Source organism: Diceros bicornis, chromosome 3, assembly GCF_020826845.1.
Source record: "Diceros bicornis minor isolate mBicDic1 chromosome 3, mDicBic1.mat.cur, whole genome shotgun sequence".
In the NCBI taxonomy this organism is placed as follows: Eukaryota; Metazoa; Chordata; class Mammalia; order Perissodactyla; family Rhinocerotidae; genus Diceros; species Diceros bicornis.
In genome coordinates this window covers 83,161,337-83,183,886 of record NC_080742.1, presented here as the reverse complement: position 1 = coordinate 83,183,886, position 22,550 = coordinate 83,161,337, and the positions used below count along the sequence as shown (strand labels likewise).

At 47.2% G+C, this 22,550-nt stretch overlaps 2 protein-coding genes across 9 annotated transcripts; one reads left to right on the top strand and one right to left on the bottom strand.

Moving 5' to 3' along the window:
- The first annotated feature begins 1,229 nt into the window (after positions 1-1,229).
- On the top strand, positions 1,230-6,154 carry CYREN (cell cycle regulator of NHEJ). 8 transcript variants are annotated; one of them, XM_058530572.1, is made up of 3 exons: positions 1,230-1,310; positions 2,822-3,073; positions 4,080-4,915. In XM_058530572.1, exons 2-3 carry the CDS (start codon positions 2,835-2,837, stop codon positions 4,666-4,668), a joined length of 828 nt encoding a protein of 275 aa, XP_058386555.1. In that variant the 5' UTR covers positions 1,230-1,310; positions 2,822-2,834; the 3' UTR covers positions 4,669-4,915. The 8 variants fall into 8 exon arrangements, with proteins under 8 accessions (XP_058386555.1, XP_058386498.1, XP_058386509.1 ...); XM_058530515.1 differs by having other exon boundaries at positions 2,797-3,073; XM_058530526.1 differs by having other exon boundaries at positions 1,231-1,310; positions 1,785-3,073.
- TMEM140 (transmembrane protein 140) lies at positions 6,041-22,053 on the bottom strand. The gene is made up of 2 exons (XM_058530592.1): positions 21,974-22,053; positions 6,041-7,601 (listed from the first exon to the last, which is right to left on the bottom strand). The coding sequence occupies exon 2, from the start codon at positions 7,562-7,564 to the stop codon at positions 7,007-7,009; it is 558 nt and encodes a 185-aa protein (XP_058386575.1). The 5' UTR covers positions 7,565-7,601; positions 21,974-22,053; the 3' UTR covers positions 6,041-7,006.
- Between the last annotated feature and the right edge of the window lie 497 nt (positions 22,054-22,550).

Below are 22,550 nucleotides of genomic sequence, written 5' to 3'. Positions count from 1 at the left end.
CAGGATAATTTCACATTTTAGGGGCAGACATCATCCTTTTGCCTCAAAATGCAGTAGGAGAAGGTCCACCTGTGACTGCTTCTGCTTGCGTTTTGAGTCGTGTCTCCGACGGGGGGGTTTCTTTGCCAGCCTCTTGTACACTGCTTTAAGCTGTGAGTGTGATTTTAATTAAAACTAGATTCTAACACCACGTGTGAACTGCAGTGCTCAGCACCAGGCTGAAAGCAAACTGGCAGGGACCCCAGGGCAGCTCTGTGAAGCCATCCTGTTCGCAGAGGGGACATGTTGGCTGTGAATCTGAATATTGAATATTAGAAACACCTACTTCCTTTATCATAAGATAATAAATGTAGGCAGAGGCATTAATTTCTCTTCCTGAACCCCGAGGGGCTCACTTTGCACCCCTCTCCCCCTCCCGCCCTGGGTCCATGAATGAACTTGGTTCCTGTGGGAATCCTGAGCTTGCAAAAGTGCAGGGCCCCCTCTCCTCACCCTAATTTCTGATTTTGGGGCCCTGCGAATCAACACTTAAAGTCCAACTAGCAAGCCTCATATGGAGCCACTTCTGGGGACTGTTAAAGAAAAAATATTCTGTTAAATAGAAAATTATTCATGACACTTGTTAAAGACGTTAAGGCAGACTTTATTCAAGGGCGGCCACTACAATGGGGTTTTGCAGTGCAGGAGAGAGATCAGGCTCAACTCCCAGTACAACAAGAAAGAGGGAATTTATAGCCAGGGAGCAGGGTGGGGGTCAGTGGATGGAAAACTACTAAGGAAACATCAGGGGTGAGGGGGGATGCTGGCTAAACCGACCTCACAGATTCTTGCTGAAGGCAGTCTAGGCGATTACACATCACCTGGGATGGTGGGGGATGAGGAAGCGGATCAGATTCGAGGGTGATCAGAATTGGAGGGTTGGGGGTCCTGACTAAAATGACTTAGCGGGATTCTTGCTAAAATTGGACAATACAGAGAGGAGCAGAGAAGCTCAAAAGTCAGGGCCGAGTTTAGAGGAGAGTAGAGTTTGGGCAAGTAGAGACTGAGGACCCGGGACAGCGGGGACCCCAGGGTCGACGTTTCTGGCATCCAGGGGCAAGTCCTGGTCCGCAGGCCGTGGGCGCGGACATCGGAGCTGCCTGCAGGGGGCGCACGCGGGCCCCCGCGCGAGCAGCCGGCCGGGAGCCGGAAGTGCGAGACCGCGCTGGCACCCGGCGGGCGGAGCTGCGCGGGATTCCGGCCGGTGTCGCCGCGTTCTGACGTCCGGGCGGGGCGCGGGTCCCCACAACCGCCCCGAGTCCGTTGTGCAGGTCCGCCCCGGAAGCCAGGAAGGGTGCGCGGGCCCGGGAGGCAGGAGCCCGGGCCGGAGCAGCGCGCCGTGCGGGACTGGGCTCGGCAGGGAGCGCTGAGCCGCGGGCGGGCGGGCGGCCTCTTTCTGCGGGCCGGGAGTCAGCGAGGCCCCGCGGGCATGTGCCCGTGTCTCCAGGCCTCTGCCCCGCAGGTTGGCACCGGTCCCGTCGCCGCCGGGGTGGGCCCTGAGGCGGGAGCCCGGGACACGGCGTGCCCGCGGGGTCGGGCGCCCCCTGCAGCGCGGGCTTTCTGCCAGCCCGGCCTGTGCGCCTCGGCGCCCGGGCGGCGCGGCGGGCCGTTAGGCACAGGGTCTGGGGGCTGGAGGACCTGGTTGCGCATCCTGGCTGGCTCTTTCAGACTTTTTTGTGACCTTGTGCAAATTGCTAAGTCTCGGTTCCTCGACGGTAAAATGGGCTTAATAATATCTGCTTCAGGGTCAAATGTCTGGATCGTCGCCTGCAGCGCCATGCCCGGCCGTTCCAGTGATCTGTTAGACATGGGAATGACTATCATCACTGCCTGAGTTTTGACACAAATGAGGTGCATGGACAAAGGTCTGTCCTCTGTGGCTAGACAGGTTAGGATCATGTCCTGCTAATTTTCTTAAGTTGTAAACAGCCATTCTAGATATGCAATAAATGATCAAGTTACGACTCAGGGAGGACTCTCTTATTCTTGGCTGATATTTTCCCAGGCAAACCTTGCTTCAGTGAGGTCCTCCCTAGGTGAGAACCGCGAGCTGCTTTCAGGGTTGACTGCTAAGTGGCAGGTAGAACTGCACCCTTCCAGTCACAGGGAGCGGCTGAGCTTTAGGATGGAGGTGCTGAGGTGGAATCAGGTGGGGGTGGGGAGAAGAGAGGCCACATTAGATGAAAGGCCCTTCTGGCTGCCACATGCGGGAGGCAGGCAGTCAGAAGTATCTTTGGATTAAGAGAGGGGGTCTTGGCCAATGGAACCTTCTTGTGAATTAGAATGGCCTGAGACCACACCACGGTAGACGAAATGAGAAGTCTGGAGCTGAGGGAGACAGATCATTGAGTGATGAGATTTTTAGGGTAGGATAGGTTGGATACCCTGGGGACATTGAGATCTGGGGTGGCGAGGAAAAGAGGGGGCCGCCTCCTTTCTTCCTTTCTCCTGAGAGGGCGCTCATCCTCTCCTGCTTCCAGTGGCTCAGTGCAGAGGCTCCTGGAGGCATTTCTGGTTGGGCCTGGTGGCATGTGTGGGACCCTGGGCCCTGCAGCAGGTCGGAGGGCTGCTTCTCCCCGAGCCTGTCAGCCTGCCCACTTCCACACCTCTCACTTGATGCCCTGTGAATGGACCGTTTGAGTCTCGTGGGCCCTGCTCACTGTCCGGCTTGCCTCTGGCCTGCCCTGACCAGTAATTTCCACTGATGACTGGAAGTATTCTAGCTTATTAGAATTCACTAGACTTTGTTCTTTGTAGGAATTAAAGCTTGACTCCTATTCAGGACCAACAGACCTATGATCCCTGGTGTGATGAGAGTGGAATTTGCTGTCCTGAATAAGAAAAGCAAGTCAGGAAGCTTGGACCCTGACTCCACTTCAAGAGACACTGGAGAGATGGAAGCCTTAGAACCTGGGAATAAAAAGAGGGTCCTTCCCACATGGATGACAGCCCAGATGGCTGAGAAGAGAATGGCACCAATGAAGACCCCCAAGAGGAGGAGAATGGCAGCAGTGCCGGCGGCTGCTGCAGCCAGGTGGGACAACTTCTGGTCAGGGTCCTCCTGGGGAGTCAGGAGCAGGGCGGGGTTGGGGGGGCATCACAGTTGCTGGGGCCGGGTCATCCAGTGTTGGCAGAGCAGTGAGGTGGGCGGGCGTTTCAGTCCTGCAGACGTCTCTTCAGCTCTTATGAGGAGCACAGGCTGCGGGGGGCAGAGTGAGCTGTCCCCTCACAGACAGGTGCCTGCTTCTGCCCCTGTTGGTGAGTCTCCACCGTGAGGCCCTCATGTGTCACCTCCCAGATAGTGGCTCTCCCTCTTGGGGTTACACACATTAGCCAAGCTCTCAGACACCAGTTGTCCAAAATGCCAGTCTGTTCATTTGCAACAAAAATCGTGACCATCAATGGGGTAAGACAGGTGGACCAGGTGGTCCTGTCTTACTGTGGCAGGTCTCCAGGGACAGGCAGATGAGCAGCAAGTCGCTGGGCCAGCATGAAATCAGAAGCTGTGGGGCCGGATAGTGGAATGATGGTAATTTTGGGGGTCTTCAGACTGCCAAGGAGGGGATGTCCCTGCACTCTGCTAGACGAGTCACCAGGCACTCAGTGCTGCCCTCTGGCTCTTCGTGTTCTAAGTTTTCTTCAGGGACCAACCTCCCGTTCTGCTTGCTGCAGCTCTTCTTTACTGTGTTCATGCGTCCAGGTAGGTGTCGGTCAAGTCTCCGCCTGATGGTCTGGTCTGCTCACATCCATTGTGTGTGGGTCAGTTTGACGCTCAGGAGCTGGCCGTCATGCACTATTTCCAGATCCCTGGGGTTGCTGGCAGAGGGTGGTAAGCTCCCTGCCATTGCCTCCATGAACCCCCTGTGCCAGTCACTGGTTACAAGGATGAGGAAATTGTGTTCGTGCCTTGAGGAAGCTGTTGCTCTCTTCCCTGGTGGGAAGTCCCAGGGTTGCGACTCTCTTCTTCTTCTCATTTTCTTATTCCTTGTGAGACCTGAGACCCATCTGTCCCCAACTGTAGCTTCATGCCCTTGTTTCAGACTTCCTGTGCTGAAGACTGTGTACTGCATGAACGAAGCTGAAATGGTAGATGTTGCCCTGGGCACCCTGATTGAGGTAAAGTCAGCTGTGTCTTTTCTTACTCTTATAACCAGAAACTCTTTACAGGCAGAAAGTAGACTAGGCCCTTGGTTAATGTCAATCTCAAGTGGCCTCAGGGAGCGCTCTCACGTGTCGGCCCACTTCCGCCTGCCCCTGTCTAGCGCTTCTCTCAGGTCATGCTCCCCTTGGCCTCTGCCCCTGAGAGGTGTGCACCCACCCGAGCATTTGGGCCCGGATCCCCGGGGAGGATATGGCTGTGAGAGGGAGAGCAGCCTCTGCATTTGGGGTGACTCTGTGCTAGTGTGTATGTGGAGGGGACAGGAAACCTTTAACTGCTTTGAAAGGGTCTCAGTCGGGAGAGATGACATCTTAGCACTGCACTTCTGGCAGAACGCCACTCAAGTCTCCTGGCTTCCTGAAGAGAATAATTATTGTACCACCTTAGAGTTGTCTATACTTTATCGTGGACCAGGTACTCTTGTGTATTGTACTGTCTCATTTAATCCTTGCAGTAACCTGGTGATGTAGTTATTTCAGAGATTATCCCCATTTGACAGATGAAGAAATTGAGGCTCAGGGACATTCCCTTGTTACATAATCAATAAGTGACAGAGCTTAGGCCACACTCAAGTTTTGTATCCTGTACTCCTTCCGTTCTGTCAGCCTGCCTTTCCCGATAAGTTTTTTCTGTTTGTTTTTCTTTCCTACTCGGCTATTCCTCGGGCCCCTGCCCACCTCTCTCCCAAGTTGGTCTTGATTTCTTCCAGAGCTGGGAAGGGGTGTGGGAAGGGGAAGATGGGGTGAAGGGAGGGTAGGGTGGGCGCTGATCTGGGAGCAGTGCCTGACCTGGTCACCCACTGGCTTTACAGTTGCTTCTGGATATGTTCTGCATCACTGACCAGCGCGTTAGGAAAATAAAACCCGTGTGTTTTCCCTGCCATGTCTTCTATTCCGCAGGGCCGAAAACAGGAAGAGTGCTCAGAACAGCCGGCTCTGGCAGGCGCTGATAAGGCAGAGCTCTCCCCAACCTGCTCAGCGTCACCCAGTTCTCCTGGGAGCAGTGAGGACGAGGACAATGGGAAAGATGCTCTTCCCCCAGGCCACAGCCCTTCTCAGGGGCCTGCTGGTTCTGACTCTGGCTGCAGCAGAAGCCCTGAGGAAGACGAGGATGTGTTGAAATACGTCAGGGAGATATTTTTTAGTTAAGGGACAAACTTCCCAGGACTTTCTGTCCAGAGTAGCTGCACGAAGCTGGGATCCCTCCCTGCCTGGGGGCTGCCCTGGGACGCCGTGGGCCTTTTCCTCCTAGCTCCACAATCCCTGGGCTGGGCAGATTCACCTTGGAGCAGAAGCCCCAGGACACTCTGGGCCTTGGGAAGTGAGGCATCAAAATGAGCTCCTGTTGGAATTCCTCTGCACTGTGGCCTCTCCCAGCTCAGGGGTCTGCAATCCCAATTTTCTGTTTTATTCAGTTACCAGGGAAAATGAGGTCATGGTGGTCAGACTTATTGGAACAAAAGAGTCAGCTTAATAATTTTAAAGAAAAAAAAGCATGGCTGCTAGGTACACTGGAATTCCTATAATTTAGTCAGCACGATCTCTCCCTAAGGAGGAAGCCTATTGTAAAAATAGCTTCCATCATGAGGCAACCAGCCAGCCTGTGAGCCCTCAGTTGTCCAGCCCAGCTGCCCTCAGTGCTCTGCTCGGTCTGGGAGCTTGCAGCTCAGTGCGCAGATGGGCAGCCTTCTTACCAGCCTCCTTACCAATCAGACAGGCCTCCTGCCTGAGCTGCCACCTTCCTTCCACTTGGCAGCCTTCGCCTAGGTCCCTAGGCCGTCGTAAAGGGAGAGTGGGGCAGGACCCCAAAGGAGAACACTAAGGACAAGAGATCACACCAGAGTCATATTTCTGCCTCTATTCAGTGTGGCTTTTGACAGGCATAGAATGAGGCGATCATATGCTGTACAGGTTTTCCAGTAAACAGGTGCTGAAAAATATACAACATTCCCCAGTGTGTCAGTTGGTGTACTGATATTCTTTCTAATTCTGGGATGAGAAGTGGAGGATGCAGCAAGTCTCTGTATGTGGAACCATTCGTCTGGTCACCTTCCTCCCTGCCCAAGGATTTGGCGTCTTCTGCTCCCGAACTCCCAGTCTCATGTGAGGAGTGATTTGCCAGCTGACTCCTCTCCTCTGTCTGGCTTCAAGTCCAGGAGCCTTTTCAGGGGAACCTTTGAAGCCACAAGGCTTCTCTTTGTGCCCTTGTATTCTGTCTTCAGTGAATCTCTCAGAAATCATTCCTGGGCCTTTGGGAGTGGCAACACAGGAGAGGGGTCTTCACATCCCACCCACCACAAATGGAGACAGGAGCTTGCTAGCCAGGGCCCCGAAGACACTGAGGTGCTCTCTCTTGCAGTGTCCCCCATGTTGCCATAAACCTTCATGGGATTTCAGTTTGGCATTTGGCAGCTCATCCTGGAAATCTGGCCCCATGACAGGAATGCTTATCTCCCCTCCATCCTGAGGATAAACTAAGAATGGCTTTCTTAGATCAGTTAATTAAAGCAGGAATTCTCATGACAATGAGCTACGTGGTTTTAGAGAGTCCTGGGGAACCTTGCAAGTCCCAGAGGACAGACAGCCCTACGCTAAGAAGCCGCAGGTCCCCCAGCCGCCCTTGCTGCCTCTCGGCCTCCTTGACTAGGTCCACCTTTTCTGCAGTGGGTCCCGTCTGCTAGAGCTTGAGATCAGCAGTAGCTATGAAACAGGATGGCTGAGAAGACATACCAGCTCGTGAATTCTCTGGCACCTTCTCTGAGCATAGTTCAAACTGAACCCTTGCAATCATGTAAGCGTTTAGACAGGACTAGCGGCTCTCAAGTTTGCTCTCATCCTTCTCTGCCCTCTGAGGGAACACAACTGTGGCCATAAGCAGGATGATGAGTAAAGCCTGGGCAAAGCCCAGAGCTAGAAACCCAGGCTCTAGGAGGGAGAGCCTGACCCACTTCCATGTGCAGGTGAGGAAGATGCCCAGGCCGCTGGCCAGCAGCATGGAGGACGTTGCCAGGAAGCCCACCGCCAGCTGCCACTCTCCCTCGTTACTGTTGCACCAGCCCAGGAGGAGAGGCAGGGGGACAAAAAGGGTGAGGACCAGGGCCCCGTACACGCCAAGCCTGGCCAGGGCCAGGCCAACCCGAGGCACCCCCAGGGCCTCCAGCTCAGGGAACTGGTAGCACTGTAGGGAGCCAGTGCCCTCGTTCCACAGGCAGAAGTTGTACAAGCCGATTCTCAGGTTGGGCAAGTCAGTGAGGTTGCCGGCCTTCCAGAGGAGAGCGTAGAACAGCAGGGAGATGACCATGATCATGAGGATCATGATGCCCAGGAACAGCAGCTGGTTGCCTTGCCTCAGCCTTGGGACAGTCATTTTCTCCTGCCCTTTGCTGGGCTGCCCTCCCAGGTACCTGAGGGGAAGTCATACCAGTAAGTGTCCAGCTCTCCTCCTCTCCCTCCCAGTTTCTTCACAAGCTCATGTTCTCCCTTCTGGAATTCCCTAAAAACCTGTGGCAACCCTCTCCCCCCATTCCCCTTATAAAAGACAAGAAATCCGAGGTAACCTACAGGCAGGACCCACCTGATAAGTCATCAGCCACCTCTCTGGGCTGAGGTCAGGAGGAAAGCCTGTCCCAGGCAGTTCTATGCCTTAGCTCCCTGACTGAATGCCCTTTGGCCAAAGGCTTTGCTGCAGCTTAAACACCACAAGCTATTGGAACCATTTGTGAGAGAGTTTCTCACCTCCTTACTGAGGGGTGGCTTTATCTGGGGTGAAGGAGAAGGCTCGCTGTTACTGGGGACCTGAAGGAGGAGAAATGTGCTGAAGGCCTGGGGACCCAACTTCTGTCAGTAGCACCACCTGGGGAGCTGTCACATTTACCATGGCTGGGCCACAAACCAGTCAAATCAGAACTTCTGAGGTGTGTTCTAGAAGCTCTTCAGCTCATTCTAATGTGAGCCAGGGTTGAAGACCACTGCTAGACCACTCTGTGGGTTTACCTGCCCTGCTCTGGGAGCTCATTACTGGTTAAGACAAGACGCTGCCTGCTAGTGAAATCACATAGTAATACTCATTCCTTTTTAAACATCTACAATTCTTTCCTGACAACAACAGTAATGTATGGTAATTATAGAAATCTTGGAAAATATTTTTAAAAAGAAAAAATATATAAAAGTAACCTTTTATCCTACTACATACATAGAACCACTGTTAATTTTCTACTAATATTTATTTTTTCCTATGTGCTGATGTATTTTTAAATAATCATACCATTGACCATAATGATTTTCTCACTGAATATTGTATACATTTTTCAAAGCTGTTACATATTCTTCAAAAACATGGTTAATGGTTGCATAATAGTTCATGTCATAGATTTATCCATTACACTATTAGACAGATTGCTTCCATTTTTCATATTGTAAGTGATAATCAAGGAAGATGCTTGTATGATTCTTGTTTGGAATCCAATTTTTCCTTAGGCTAAATATCTAAAAGTGCAATCATTGGGTCAAGGGTAGAAATGTTTTTTAATGATTTTACTGCATATTGCCAAATTGATCTACAGAAAACTTGCTAATTATAGTCCCTCTAGTAGTATATAGTATATATTGTAAATGCCTTCCTCATCATTTTTGAAAAATCCTTTTACTGCATTTTTAATCAGAAGTACTTCTCTGGCCTCCAAAACAGTAGTCTGCATGCTATACCTTTATATTTATAAATTTTCCAATGTGGAATAAGACATCATGAAGTGCCTAGGAGCTCAGTGCTGCAAGCCTTATGAGACACAAAGTGCTGGGGCCAAAATACATACAGAGTGGCATCCTGTCCGTCCACCCAGCCAGGAGTGCAAGGGGGTGTCCAGCAGAGAAGTGAGTGGTGGCCATTGGTGGCCCTGGGGAGAGGCCCTGTGGAGATGTACACAGCCCTGGAAATCAACTCCTGAAGGAACCCCTTGAGAGGAACAGCCCCCTCCTCTTTTCCAAAGCTTACTGGAGGATCTGTCTGACCACACCCCACATTTGTTCTGCAAGAACAGAAAGGGACCAAATGGAAAAAAAGAACCTAGTATGAGGAAACAGAATGTGGGACAGGTGAGGGAGAGGGAGGTGTCTTAGTCCATTCAGGCTACCATAACAAATTAGCATAGAGTGGGCGGCTTATAAACGACAGAAATTTCTCACAGTTCTGAAGACTGAAAAGTCCAAGATCAAGGCGCTGGCTGATTTGGTGTCTGAGAGAGCCTACTTCCTGGTTCATAGATGGCTGTCTTTTTGCTGTGTCCTCACATGGTGGAAGGGACCAAGGAGCTCTCTGGGGCCTCTTTTATAAGGACATTAATGCTGTTCATGAGGGCTCTGCCCTCGATCTCCCAAAGGACCCAAGTGAGCATGAATAATGAGAATAAAGATTTATCAGCGACTCCTTTGGCAGAGACCTGGGCATGTTGCCTGGGGTGAAGCAGGTGCCGGTTAGAACAGAAACGTAAACCCATGCACACAGTGAGGGCCTGAATCCGTGCTGCCACCACCTAACCATGGTCCCCTGCCCACGGCTTCTCCTTCAGGGGAGCTTGGCGGGGAAGCGCTGAAATGGAAGAGTGAGGGTCCATCTCAGTGGAGGCCCTGGGAGCTGCCCCTCCAAAGCACTTATCGCTCAGAGTCTTTGAAGCCCTGAATTAGTTAAAACCCGAGAGGCTGAAGGCCCCCGTTTGAATGTAGTTGGGAGATTCTTGGAGCAATGATGCTGCTAAAGAAAGACTAATCAGGTATAAAAAAGGTGTCTTTTGGGGCTGGCTCGGTGGTGTAGCAGTTAAGTGCACGCGCTCTGCTTTGGTGGCCTGGAGTTCACAGGTTCGGATCCTGGGTGAGCACCGACGCACCACTTGTCAAGCCCTGCTATGGTGGCATCCCATATAAAGTAGAGGAAGATGGGCACAGATGTTAGCCCAGGACCAATCCTCCTTCAGCAAAAAAAAGAGGAGGAGTGGCATCGGATGTTAGTTCAGGGCTAATCTTCCTCACCAAAAAAAAAAAAAAAATGGTGTCTTTAGTCCATACGTTATTAGACTTGTATAATGAGAAGTTTTAACCAGTCCAGCCTGCAATATGGGAAAGATTCCCAACAGGAACATATTTTGTATGGTTTTGCATATTTACCAAATGTTTGTAAAAATCTCTATCTGCAGTTTTAATGGATTTAGGTATTTCAGGGGTAGAATGGATTCCCAGGACTGGAACCCCAACTTATACCATTGTGTGGTAGGAAATAAGTTTTGACTTGCCTCCATTGTCCAGGATCCAGTAGGTTGGGAGTTGGAGGTGACTTTATATAAATGCTCCCTCTTATTTCTCCTGTTTCAAGCTTGTTACACTTGGCTTCAAAAAACTTATTATTAAGCATTTTTGACTTGAAAACAGAGCTCGGTTAGAAGAGTCACGGAAGAGATTGCATCAGCCACCTCACGCTGCAGCTCCCGCAGGCGCCCAGAGCCTTTGTTTTCAACTTCCTCCTTTTCTCTCAACTGACCTTTCGGAGATTGTCAGTAGACAGTGAAACAAAATAAAACAGCAGCCAAGAAGCCCATGAGCAGGCACATGGAGAAGGTGGTGGTCCCTGGTGTCCCTTCTTCTTCTCACCTGTGCACAGAGTTCAGTCCCCACTCCTGTGCCTGATGCCTGAGGCTCACCACCATCGGGCACGACTTAGAACTGGAACTTGCAATTCTTGAGTGAGGCCCTGCTCCCTTTGGTCTTCCACTCTTGCTTTGCTTAGTCCAGCGTCTGCTCAGCTGTCCCTCTTCCCATCTGCCCACCTCTCAGCCACTCCCCAACTCCTAAAGTCCCACCCTGCTTTCTGCCTCTCTAAATCCCACTAACTTTTCACCAGCTTTCCTGGGCTACTTCTGATTTAGCTGAAAGCTAGAATTGTATGCTCCCACCAGGTGTAATCTCCCCAAGGAACGATCTTCATCTATTTTGCTATCCATTTTATCCCCAGCATGGTGCCTGATACACAGAAGGAACTCATTTTTTTTTTGAATGAATGAAAATAGCATGTAGTATCCTTTAGTTATTTCCTGCGCGTATCTTACATATGTGTCTTAACAAGAGAGCAAAGCTTCTTGAGGTGAGGGGCCATGTTTTATGTCTCATACATACTCAACACAGTACTGGGATGGCTTCCACATGCATCCTATTGGAAATATGGACAGACTTCAGGAACTCGTGGACAGAGAGGTTGGAGGCCAGTCCTAGCTTCTTTTTCTAAATGTTTCGCAGTGAAAGCATACGGATATTTGGTTGGAAAACCCCATGGCACTCTTCTCTGCTGTCCTAAGAGCCTACCCCATTTTTATTGTTGTTGTTGTTGTTTGGCTTTTAATGATCCTGTAATCACATTCTCACCACAATGAGCTTTTTAATTCCCTTTAATGATAAGCCTGGGCTTCCTTCAGAGGGCAAAAAGGGAGACTGCTGAGTCACTCTTGCCATTTTTAGGTGAACTTTTTCCTGTTTATAATAAAGTAATACATGCTTATTGTAGAAAACTAGAAAAATATGTGAAAGTATGGAGAAAAGACTGAAAATCATCTATAACTTCAGGTCATAGAAATAACCAGTCTTAACACATTTCCTTCTATAATGTTTTACAAGGTTGGGATCACATAAATATATATGTTTATATCCCAATTCATAAACATCATTGTCTGAATATTTCCCTGTGTCACTAGAAATGTTTCCTAAACAATGATTTTAATGGCTCCATATAGCTGTATCATAATTTATAGTTTATATATTATGTTTTATGATATTATTTTGTAATATTATAAATAATGTTATGGTGGATATGTTTGTGAATCAATTTATCCTTCCACCAGCAGTTTAAGAGAATGCTCCTCCCCAGTGGAATATTCTCAAGTCTTTTAACCTTTGATAATGACAAATGACATATCATTGTTATTGTTTCTCTTTAATGAGTAAAAGTTAACATTTTTCAAGTGTTTGTTGACCATCTATATTTTTTCTCTTGTGAAGTGCTATCAGTTCCTTTTTTTTTTTTTTTTCGCGAGGAGGACTAGCCCTGAGCTAACATCCAATGCCAATCCTCCACTTTTTTCTTGAGGAAGATCGGCGTTGGGCTAACACCCGTGCCCATCTTCCTCTACTTTATATGGGACGCCACCACAGCATGGCTTAACAAGCTGTGCGTCGGTGCGTGCCAGGGATCTGAACCTGTGAACCCCGGGCCACCGCAGTGGAGCGCACACACTTAACCGTTGCACCACTGGGCCGACCCCCCCCTTTTTTTGTTTTTATCATTTTGAGTTTTAGTTTTTGTCTGTATGAGTCTGTATGAGTTCTTTAGAAATAAAGGCTGCCAGCCTTTTGCCATCATAATTGTCATCAGAAAGCTTAACCCTTTTGCTGCACTGGGGCCACTGGACCAAGACACAGATTTAGACTCCAAGTCAATGTGTTGGCTTGATCGTCGTCACTGGAGAGACCCAGGGAGAGCAAGTTCCCAGGTAGGTAAACAGAAGGAAAATATTCTCAGACTATTCATTTGAAGCAGTTTTGTTTGTTTTTGTTTTTAGTTTAAGCACTGCCGAAATTTTCACACCGATGGGATGGTGGCTGAAAGAGACACAAATATCGTATCCTGTTCTTCTAAATTATGTTCTTGTCAGTTTCATATTAAAAGAGTGAAACTTTCATGAGGTTCTGTCTGAGAGAAGATTAGAATTCTGGCAGATTGTTGCAATGAGAAAACACTCTGTCTGTCCACCATGCTGGGTGACAGCACATCAGGCTGTCCTGGCCCAGAGTGCAGGACACTCAGCAGGCAGAGAACCGATGAACTCAGAGCTTTTTCCCAGCACAGGTTTGCATTCCCTGCCTGTCTCTGAGTAGGAACAACAACTTGCCTATACAGAGCCACTCCTTGAATATGAGGAACACTTGAAAAGGGTTGAGTGTGCAGGGAGGCCATTTCTTGCCATTGACACTTGCTTATTTACTTAAGATGGCTGAAGTACCGCTTACTCTCTTGAGTTGCAGGATCAAAGTGAACTTTACAAACTGCCCATAATACCTCTTTGGTCCTTTTCATAGAGAACAGTTTGTAGCTCCAATCTCCAGCTCCCAAGCAGACTTTGTACCTTATATGGTAAAATATCTATCTGGTGATCTAGTGGCTAAGATTCAGCTCTCTCACCGCTACAGCCCCGGGTTTGCTTCCCGGTCAGGGAACCACACCACCCGTCTGTCGGTTGTCATACCATGTTGGCTTCATGTTGCTGTGATGCTTAAAGCCATGCCACCGGTATTTCGAATACCAGAAGGGTCACCCATGGTAGACAGGTTTCAGCCGAGCTTCCAGACTAAGACAGGCTGGGAAGAAGGACCTGGCCACCCACTTCTGCAAAATTGGCCATGAAAATTCTATGAAGAGCAGTGGAGCATTATCGGATACAGCACCAGAAGGTAAGAGGATGGGGCAAAAAGACCAGGCAGGGTTCTGTTCTTTGTACACAGGGTCACTAGGAGTCAGAATTGACTTGATGGCACTAACAACAACAAAAATATCCATCAGCTTTGTCATTATATACCTCTATTGTATACAAATCTTATCATACACTATTTATAACTTCTAATTTGTCACTGCTCCTAATCATGGCTTTACATATTACATCTTCATCTTATCCAAATATTTGAGATCCTCACAAACTCCCTTCTCTACTCTGTCTTATACAAAAACAACCAAAAACCCCAGAAAACAAAAAACCTCATTCTATTTTTTCTATTCATTCTTCCTGCCTGAATGTCTAATGATATTCAGTGAGCAGATTTTATCTAGAGATGGAGCTTATTCAGTCTCTTCTTTAGCCATTTACCCGAGTTCACCACCTGCATGCCTCTGTCACAGAGAATGCCCCAAGGCCAGCATCAAAGAGCACCCCTACGCTGGCTTTCCTACCAGGTGACCGCTCATCCACCACCAGTGGAAATTCTGTTTCATTCATTAAGTGGTTACTAAACCCTTACAGCATGCCCGCTGGAGAGGAACAAGAGCACTAACAGAGAATGTCCCCTTCAGTTAGAGTTCCCTCTCCAGGAGGGGGGGGACTAGACTCGGGAACATTTGAATTCCTCCACCAGGAATAATATATGCTTTACCTGGCAGGTGTGTATATGTTCTGGAACTTGCTACCAAGGATGACTTTTGCTACCAAGGTGCCCTCTTTTTCCTGGGTAACATTAACAATAAATTGACGTTCTTCCTTCTTCTTTAGGAACCAATGCCGTTACTGCCCATGGCACCTCTTTAGACTTGCTGTCTTATTCTTGCTCCCCCCTCCCTCCCTCAGCTCCTGCTACACTGGCTTCTTTGGTATTTTCCAAAAGCTTTAGGCAAGCTCAGGACATTTGTACTTGCCATTCTCCCTGCCTGGAATCCTCTTCCATTAGTTACGTTACCCCCTCTCGCCTCCTTTGGGTCTCTGTTCAAATGTTCCTTTCTCAGTGAGGCCATCCCTGGTTAACATTTTAAAACTGTAACAGTCCCCCCAAGACCCCGCCCACAGCACCCAGCACCTGGCATCCCTGTGCCCCTTCCCTGCTCTTCTTCCATAGCATTTATCACCATCGAACATTCTAAATATTTTATTTACTGTCTCCTCTCCCCACCCCCAGTCAAATGTAAACTTCATGAGGGCAAAGATTTTTGTCTGTTAGGCATTTTTATGTATCTATGGCTGTCTGTCTATCTATCTATCATCTACTTATCTATCAAAAATCTATCTTTTACTGTTACAGCCCAGGTAGTCCAGGTCTACGTGGCACATAGTGAGAACTCAATAAGTATCTATTGGATGATATATGAATGGCTGAATGAACATCAGCAATGGCACATAGAGCTTCTCTTAAACTCCTCCCTCTGTTTACTTTTTTGACAGTTCTCTGTCCTGGTTCTCCATCATTTGGTCCTTCTCTGTTTATTTTTCTCTTCTCATTTCCTAAATAGAAGTTTTCCACAAGGTTCCTCTCTTTCTCAGATATGTCATGTAAGGCTACAGCTTGAAGAGTTGAACACTTTAAGACCACTTGAGAGGATGGACACTAGATGTGGTGACAGCTGCGGTCAGAGGGCAGCAGCTCCCTCCTTGACCTGGCACCACTAGGAGCAGTCACTACCATGGTCTTCAGGACTGCCTGGTAGAATTTTTCTCCTATAAGACATTACACATTTTGCAAATTTTGTAGAACAGAAGCTTGAAAGAAAAAATAGGCAAGTTATTAGGTGGTTATTAGCCACAAATTCATCTCCCAGCTTTTATTTTCATTAATGATTTAAAAATGCTATAGGGGACTAGAGAGGAAGAACTTCCTTCAAGAATTCTCTTTGATCACTAGAAGGGGCCTAAGAAGGACTCTAATTTGATTGAGGGCTTAGTAATAATTAAAAACGACCTCAGAATCTCTGGAGCATCTGCTTTGTGCCAGGCCCTGTGCTAAGCATTAGTAGGTACTATCTTATTAAGTTCTCACAACAACCCTATGGGAGTAAATTCACTATTATTATCTCCATTTTCCAGAGGAGAAAACTGAGGCTTAGTGAGCATCAGTAACTTCCCAAAGTTCACACAGCCAGTGGATGGTGAAGTCTGTCAGGCAGGATTGTCATAACCACTGTAAGAACCTGGCTGTATCTAGTGAGCATATGCAAGCCTGCTGGACGTTATTATCACTGTTCGCACTGCAGGTGGTAGAGACAGTATGAAATAATGGTTCTGGGCATATTTGAAGCTGTGTGTCCTGGGTTCAAATCCCAGCTATACCATTAACTAGCTATTAACTAGCTATGTGACCTTCGTTACTTAATGTCCCTATGCCTAGTTTTCTCATCTGTAAAATGGGTATAATAATAGAACTTATTTTGTAGATGTTATAGAAATCAAATGAGGTAATTTATGTACAGCACATAGGACATTACCTAGTAAATACTATTTAAATTATAATCATCATAGAGAGGAAACTGAAGCTCAGAGAAGTTAAGCCCAGGCCACCCAGCCTGTCAGCGGTGAAATTCTAGGAGAGATAAATAGTGCTGGAGTTCATTAGCAGAGCCTCCCTGGAGGACCTGACCTCCAGGACGCTGTCCTCATTGATGTCCGGTGGTGAAGATTCCAAGACGCAGCTGTCATGGGAGGATGTGGTGCTTAAGAGCATGGAGCCAGACCACTGGGGTTCGAGTCACTGTTCTGTCACTCATAGTCATCTGACTTTGGGCATGTCACATAGCCTCCCCGTGCCTACATCCTCATCTGTAATGCGTCCGCTGGCCTGTTCCTGGAGGCTGTTGTGAGACTGAAGTGAGTTCATTTCATCCGTACAAATGTACTGGTGCCTGGCACACAGTACATACACTGTGCCTGCTCTGATGATGCTGATTTTGGGGGAAAAAAGAGAAATGAGGGAAGAGTGAGGCAGAGGGGGAGGGCCGGGAGTGTAGCATGAATGCAGAGAGAAGTGAAGCCCAGGGAAGAAAATATTAGCAGATAAAGCCAGAAAAACAGACTGACAGGGTAGAGAGCCAGGTTGAGTGCTTACTTGTCAGAGGAGGCCGCCAGCCCAGCCTAAAATCTCTGTGGCTGAACACATTTAGGATTAGTGTGATCATGGTTTGGGCATGGCTCTGACAAGAAAAGGGAAGAAGAAAGGGAAATGTGTCATATTTCCTTTGGCAGAAACATGAGCCAGGTTCTTATTTTTCAAAACCAGGCCACAGCGGCGTTTGCCAAATGTATTTCGGTTGTGGCAGCAGGCTGGGGTTCACCGTGGGCTCTGGCACTGCCACGCCTCACACCAGCTTTTTATGGAATGCTGTGCTGTTGGATTTACTTAATTCTTCCATGTAAATAAAAACAGCTTTACCAGCAGAAATATGACCACATCATGAGACAGCAATACAGAGTAAGCAGCTCAGCCCTGCTCCCTCCACATGCAACAAGCTATTGAAATAAGCTGTTTAAATGGTTCCATTAATATTAACCCGCTATTTGTTCAGTTGCTTTGTTGCTTAATAGCCCTTGCTAGCAGATGATCCAGCTGGGAACAAAGGTCAAAAATATTTTAGAAGGAGAAAAAAATCCTTAAAAACGAGAAAATGCCTGCACTTCGGAACCCATTGTCATGTGGTTTTTATTGGTGGGACTCTGCAGTCAAGTTTATGGGAGGCTAAGCTGCACAGGAGCCGAAGTGGAGTTCAAAGACCAACAGTACTAGAAATGAGTGACTGCCTTTGTCTGTCATTCTTGGTTCTCCTGCGGCAGCCCTCTCTCCTATGATCACGATGGAGATTTACAGTCCCCCTCCACTGATGATCAGGGTTTCATCTTGTGGCTCCATCATGACACATTCTGTAGGATTCCCTGAGCCATGGGCCCTGGGGAATCAGTTACACACAGGGAAAACCAGGTGCCACCTTCATGAGCTTGCATTCTACTTGGGGAGATAAACACCAAACATATATTTTAAAAAAGTTAATTATAGGGGCCGGCCCCATGGCATAGTGGTTAAGTTTGGCACGCTCTGGTTCAGCAGCCCAGGTTCACAGGTTTGGACCCCAGGCACAGACCTACACCACTCGATAGCCATGCTGTGGCGGTGACCCACATACAAAATAGAGGAAGACTGGCACAGATGTTAGCTCAGGGTGAATCTTACTCAGCAAAAAAAATTATTATTATTATTATAATTTTTGAAAAGATTTGGGAAGGAAATAAACAGGATGAAGAGAAGGAGAGGAACTGACAGGAGGAAGAGATAAGTCTAGGAAATGTCTGCAAAGCAGACATTTGGTTTGAGGCCTGAGGGATATGAAAGAGCCATCCCTGGCTTGGGCCAGGAGAAGAGCCTTCCAGAAAGAGAATGCAGTAGTTATACAAACCCGGTTGGGAGAGGAACAGACCTGAGGCCAGGGTGGCTGCAGCCCAGTGACTGAGGAGAGGAGACGAGATGAGGCTGGACCGGTGCGTGGGTGAGTGGACCCAGCTCCCTGAGGCCTTGTAGGCCATGGTATGAGGTTTGGATTATATCCTTCTAGCCAAGTGCTTCATTAACTCATTCCCCTATTCCCCCAAACATCAGAAGACAGGCCCCTAGATGGAGGGGCTAAAAGTGCAAAGAGAGGAGCTGAGTTGGGGAGGAGTGGAGCAATGCCAGGTGTTTATCTCATGACAATTCTGCTCACCAGCCTGCCGTAAAGACCAAGGCCTATGAAAGGCAGTTTGTACCTAACAGTCAAAAGAAAAGTTGAGGAGGAGGTAAGAAATGATAGACAGTCACTAAGACCTAGACCTTAACTTTTGCAAAAGGTATTTGAGAGTTGGCTGGAAGGGAGGCTAAGTTTTCCACAAACTTCACCTCCATCCCCACACAAGAGGATGTGGTTCTTACCTGGTGAGATTGCACATGAAATAGCTTGAACCATGCAAAGTAACTCAAAGAAAGCAAATTACAAATTGAGTAGCAAATGCCCGCTCTGTCCCTCACACCTGTATTTGGGAACGCGGGAAAGCTTCCCCTGGTCACTCTTGGGCTCACATACTGCAGCCTTCTGCTTCCCGAGTGCTGGATGATGTCCGGGGGAAGGGCAGAGATTGCTGTTCCTTGCATTCTCTGCTCTGTCTGGGGACTTTGCTGTTAGCACCCTCACCTCCTTATTGCTACCAAGTGGAAAAAAGGTATCTGTCCTCACAAAAGTGCTGGGGACCTGCGGATCACTTCCCAAAGTCTACTTAAGTCTAGGTTTGAGCTGACAAAACTCATTCACATATCAGGACCCACAAAATGGAGGCTGCCCCAGTAGCCCTGCCCACATCACAAATCTAAACCAGTCAGCCTGCCCCGAAGCAGGTATCAAGGAAACCTAACATACTCCAATCACAATCCTCCAACTCAGTATCAGCTAGCTCACGTGACCCTAGAAAACAGGACCTGGTCCCTTAAAAGGAAACCCCAGAGCTCCTAGCCAATCAGGCGTGGTTTCCGCGTTAGCTTTCCTAAATGCTCTATAAATGCATTCTTGCCCCAGATTGCCCCAGATCTCTTGGGAAGAGTCTCCACTGTTTGTGAGCCACTGTACTTTCCCAATCCCGGGATTGTTTTCCCTGAATAAATTCAGGGAAAGGAAGGAGTAAACTCATTACTAAATTGTTTTAGTTGTATCATTTGATAGGACTGAGAAAGCTGAGGGGGTGTGAGCCCAGGGGTACAAAATAACGTTCTGCAAGATCTAAGGTGCTAATGAGAACACACTGTCCACATATTTGAAGATGGAACTTCTAAGATATTTACTGTATTTATTAATTCACTTTAAGATGTATCATTTGGAGGCCTAAGGCAGGCTAGAGTCACTGAAGTAATTGCAGGATCCAGGTCCCAGGTAGATTCCTAGAAATAACTTGGCAGAGTGGGGAGGGAGGGTGGTGGGGGGTGGTATTGGGCCAAATAAAAGAGAAGGCAGGGGTGCTGGACCAACAGCTCAAAAGAGCAGAATGTCTCAGAAAAGCTCTATACATGAAGTTGATATATGATAAAAGTGGCATTATACTTCAGTGGAAGAAAGGGTTTTTCATTAACTAATGCTGAAGCAACTTATTAATTAATTGAAAACAAAACTAGTTTAGGTCCTCATTTCACTCCACATACCAAAATAAATTTCGCATGGATCCAGGAGTGAAATGTAATGAACAAACAGATTAAAAAAAAATCTAGAAAAAGGTAAATATTTGATTTATGAATGAGAAAGAACACTTTGAGCTTAAAAGCAAATTGAAACCCCAAAGAAAAAATTTTACAGATTTAACTATTTAAAATATACATTTCTATACAACAAAAACAACATAAGTAAAACTAAAAGTCAATGAGCATGGAAAATGTCTGCAACAAATATGAAATGATTAATATACTTGATATATAAAATGTTCATGCAAACAGATAAGAAAAAAAGTAACCCCCTTAAAAATGGACAAGGAATATGAAGAGATATTTCACAAAAGAAGAAATGCAAAGTAGTTAACTGTAAAAGACCTGTTTTTTCCTTCTCTGTACTCTCCACTAAATGTGTGGGAGTTTTCCTCCACCAAGCCATTCTCTCTGACACCCAGATGTCCTACAATTTAACTTAATTCTGACATTATCTACTTGGAGTAGATCCCACAGGTTAAGGGTTCAGTCCCATGAGATGCCCCACACCCACCTGCCTTCAGATGCGAATCGCAAGTCTAGGTTGTCACCTGTGCTTCTGGACCGATCAGCTATGATTTGGAGGTTCCCATGACCCTTCCTTGGGTTTGACTAATTTGCTAGAGCAGCTCACAGAACTCAGGAAAACAGTTTACTTCCTAGATTACTGGTTTATTATAAAAGAATACAACACAGGAAGAGCTAGGTGGAAGAGATGCATAGGGCAAGGGATGGAGGAAAGGAGAGGGGAGCTTCCATGCCCTTTCCAGGTGTCACCCTCCCAGGACTTCCACGTGTTCACCAACTCAGAACCTCTTGGACCTTGTACTTTAGGGATTTTTATGGAGGCTTCATTATATAGGCATGATTGATTAAATCATTGCCCACTGGTGATTGAGCTCATCTCCAGCCACTTACCTCCCTGGAGGTTGGGGGTGGGGCTGAAAGTTCTAACCCTGTAATCACATGGTTGGTTCCCCTGGCAACCAGCCCCAATCCTTAGGGACTTTCCAAAAGTCACCTCATTAATATAAACTCAGATGTGGTTGAAAGGGGCTTGTTATAAATAAAATCCCTATTATCCCTATTATCACTTAGGAAATCCAAGAGTTTTAGGAGCTCTGTGCCAGATACGGGGACAAAGACCAAATATATATTTCTTATTATAAATCACTATATCACATTAACTAACATGAAAAAAAGTCTATACCTTACATAACATAATCAGAGATATGCCAAGTAAAATAACTTAGGAGTTTCCTTATCAAAACTGCAGATAAAAACACGTGATACCAAGAATGCAGTAAAACTGGCATTCTCATACAATGATGGTGATGTGAAAATTCTTATAAACTTCCTGGGAGGCATTTTGGCAATATGCATTAAAATCCCTAAAAATAGTCGTATCTTTTTGGCCAAGTAATTCCACTAAATTTAATCTTCCACAAAGATTAAAAACATCTTTTAAGAAAAGCACCAACAGAGCTAAAATCCCATCATGAATTTCCATAGGTATGAGAAGCAGTGTAGTCCAATAACATGGAGCTAATATTCTTTCTAAGTCAAGAACACAGGTCTTTCTGACAATCTTAATCCACAGAGAATATTTTAAGGATTCATAGTGCTTCTGTAACTACCTCTGAGTAAAAGTTTAGCCACTGCAAGTTAGTGGTCTGCTTTTGTTTGGCTGCCTTTTTCTGATTAACTGTCCACTTTACACATCATCTGTACAGACTTTGTGCAAGACCCTACTGCCCACCGTTATCCCTGTGTGCTTCTAACCAGTTATACTGGCATTACCTTCACCATTTTTGAGGCTGGAGACACACAGGGTGATGCTGAAGGGAGGGAAGGCGAGCAGAGAGTACGAGCGTAGATCATACATGGGAGGAGGGGTCACAGACACTGACTACCAGTAATTTCCCCAGGCCCATTGCTAGAGTGTGAAAAGTCTGAGGAGAAAACAAACTCATCGTACAGAGTGGTAGCTGTCTGGGCAAGACACGGTGCACTCAGGGAAGGTACTTACAAAAAGAAGATGAAGAACCCACAGAAACACTCATAAAAAGGAGGAGCAGGAAATCGGGTTCGGTTGAGTCTTGTTTCTTGCTGGCTTTCTAACGTCAGGCTCCAGAAACATGCACAGTGGAGAGGGCAATAGCAAATAGTTGCAGTCCTGAGCGTATGACCCGCTCACATTCTCAGTTGTCCCTAAGTAAACAGCTCTTTAAACTTGGGTACATTTGTGCTGGCTGACGTCATGAATCAGCTGATTTCACTTTCATTTCTTAACTTGCCGGTGGCCCATGACTTTTGGGAAAGAAATAGTGTAAACAACACTTGTTCATGGGACCACACACTTTACCCACCACCCTGGAGCCAGCTAACCAATTGACTTAAAGAGCCAGGTAAGTGTTTTGATTATATCACACAACAATTCCAGAAAGGAAACTGGCCAAGACACTCTCAAAGCTCCTAGTGATTTAAACTCCAAGATAAACACAACCTAGAATCTTATTCAGAAGAGACCTTCAAGATCATCTGGTCCAAGATCCCAGACCCAGGTCACCCCTTGGGAAGCAGTTATGTCATCTGTCCCTTTTTCA

Excerpts from the sequence above, each read along its gene's own strand:
- CYREN (XM_058530572.1), top strand. The coding sequence starts at position 2,835 with ATGATCCCTGGTGTGATGAGAGTGGAATTTGCTGTCCTGAATAAGAAA. Across the intron at positions 3,074-4,079 it reads CCGGCGGCTGCTGCAGCCAG|ACTTCCTGTGCTGAAGACTG; the intron begins GTGGGACAACTT and ends CCCTTGTTTCAG.
- TMEM140 (XM_058530592.1), bottom strand. The coding sequence starts at position 7,564 with ATGACTGTCCCAAGGCTGAGGCAAGGCAACCAGCTGCTGTTCCTGGGC.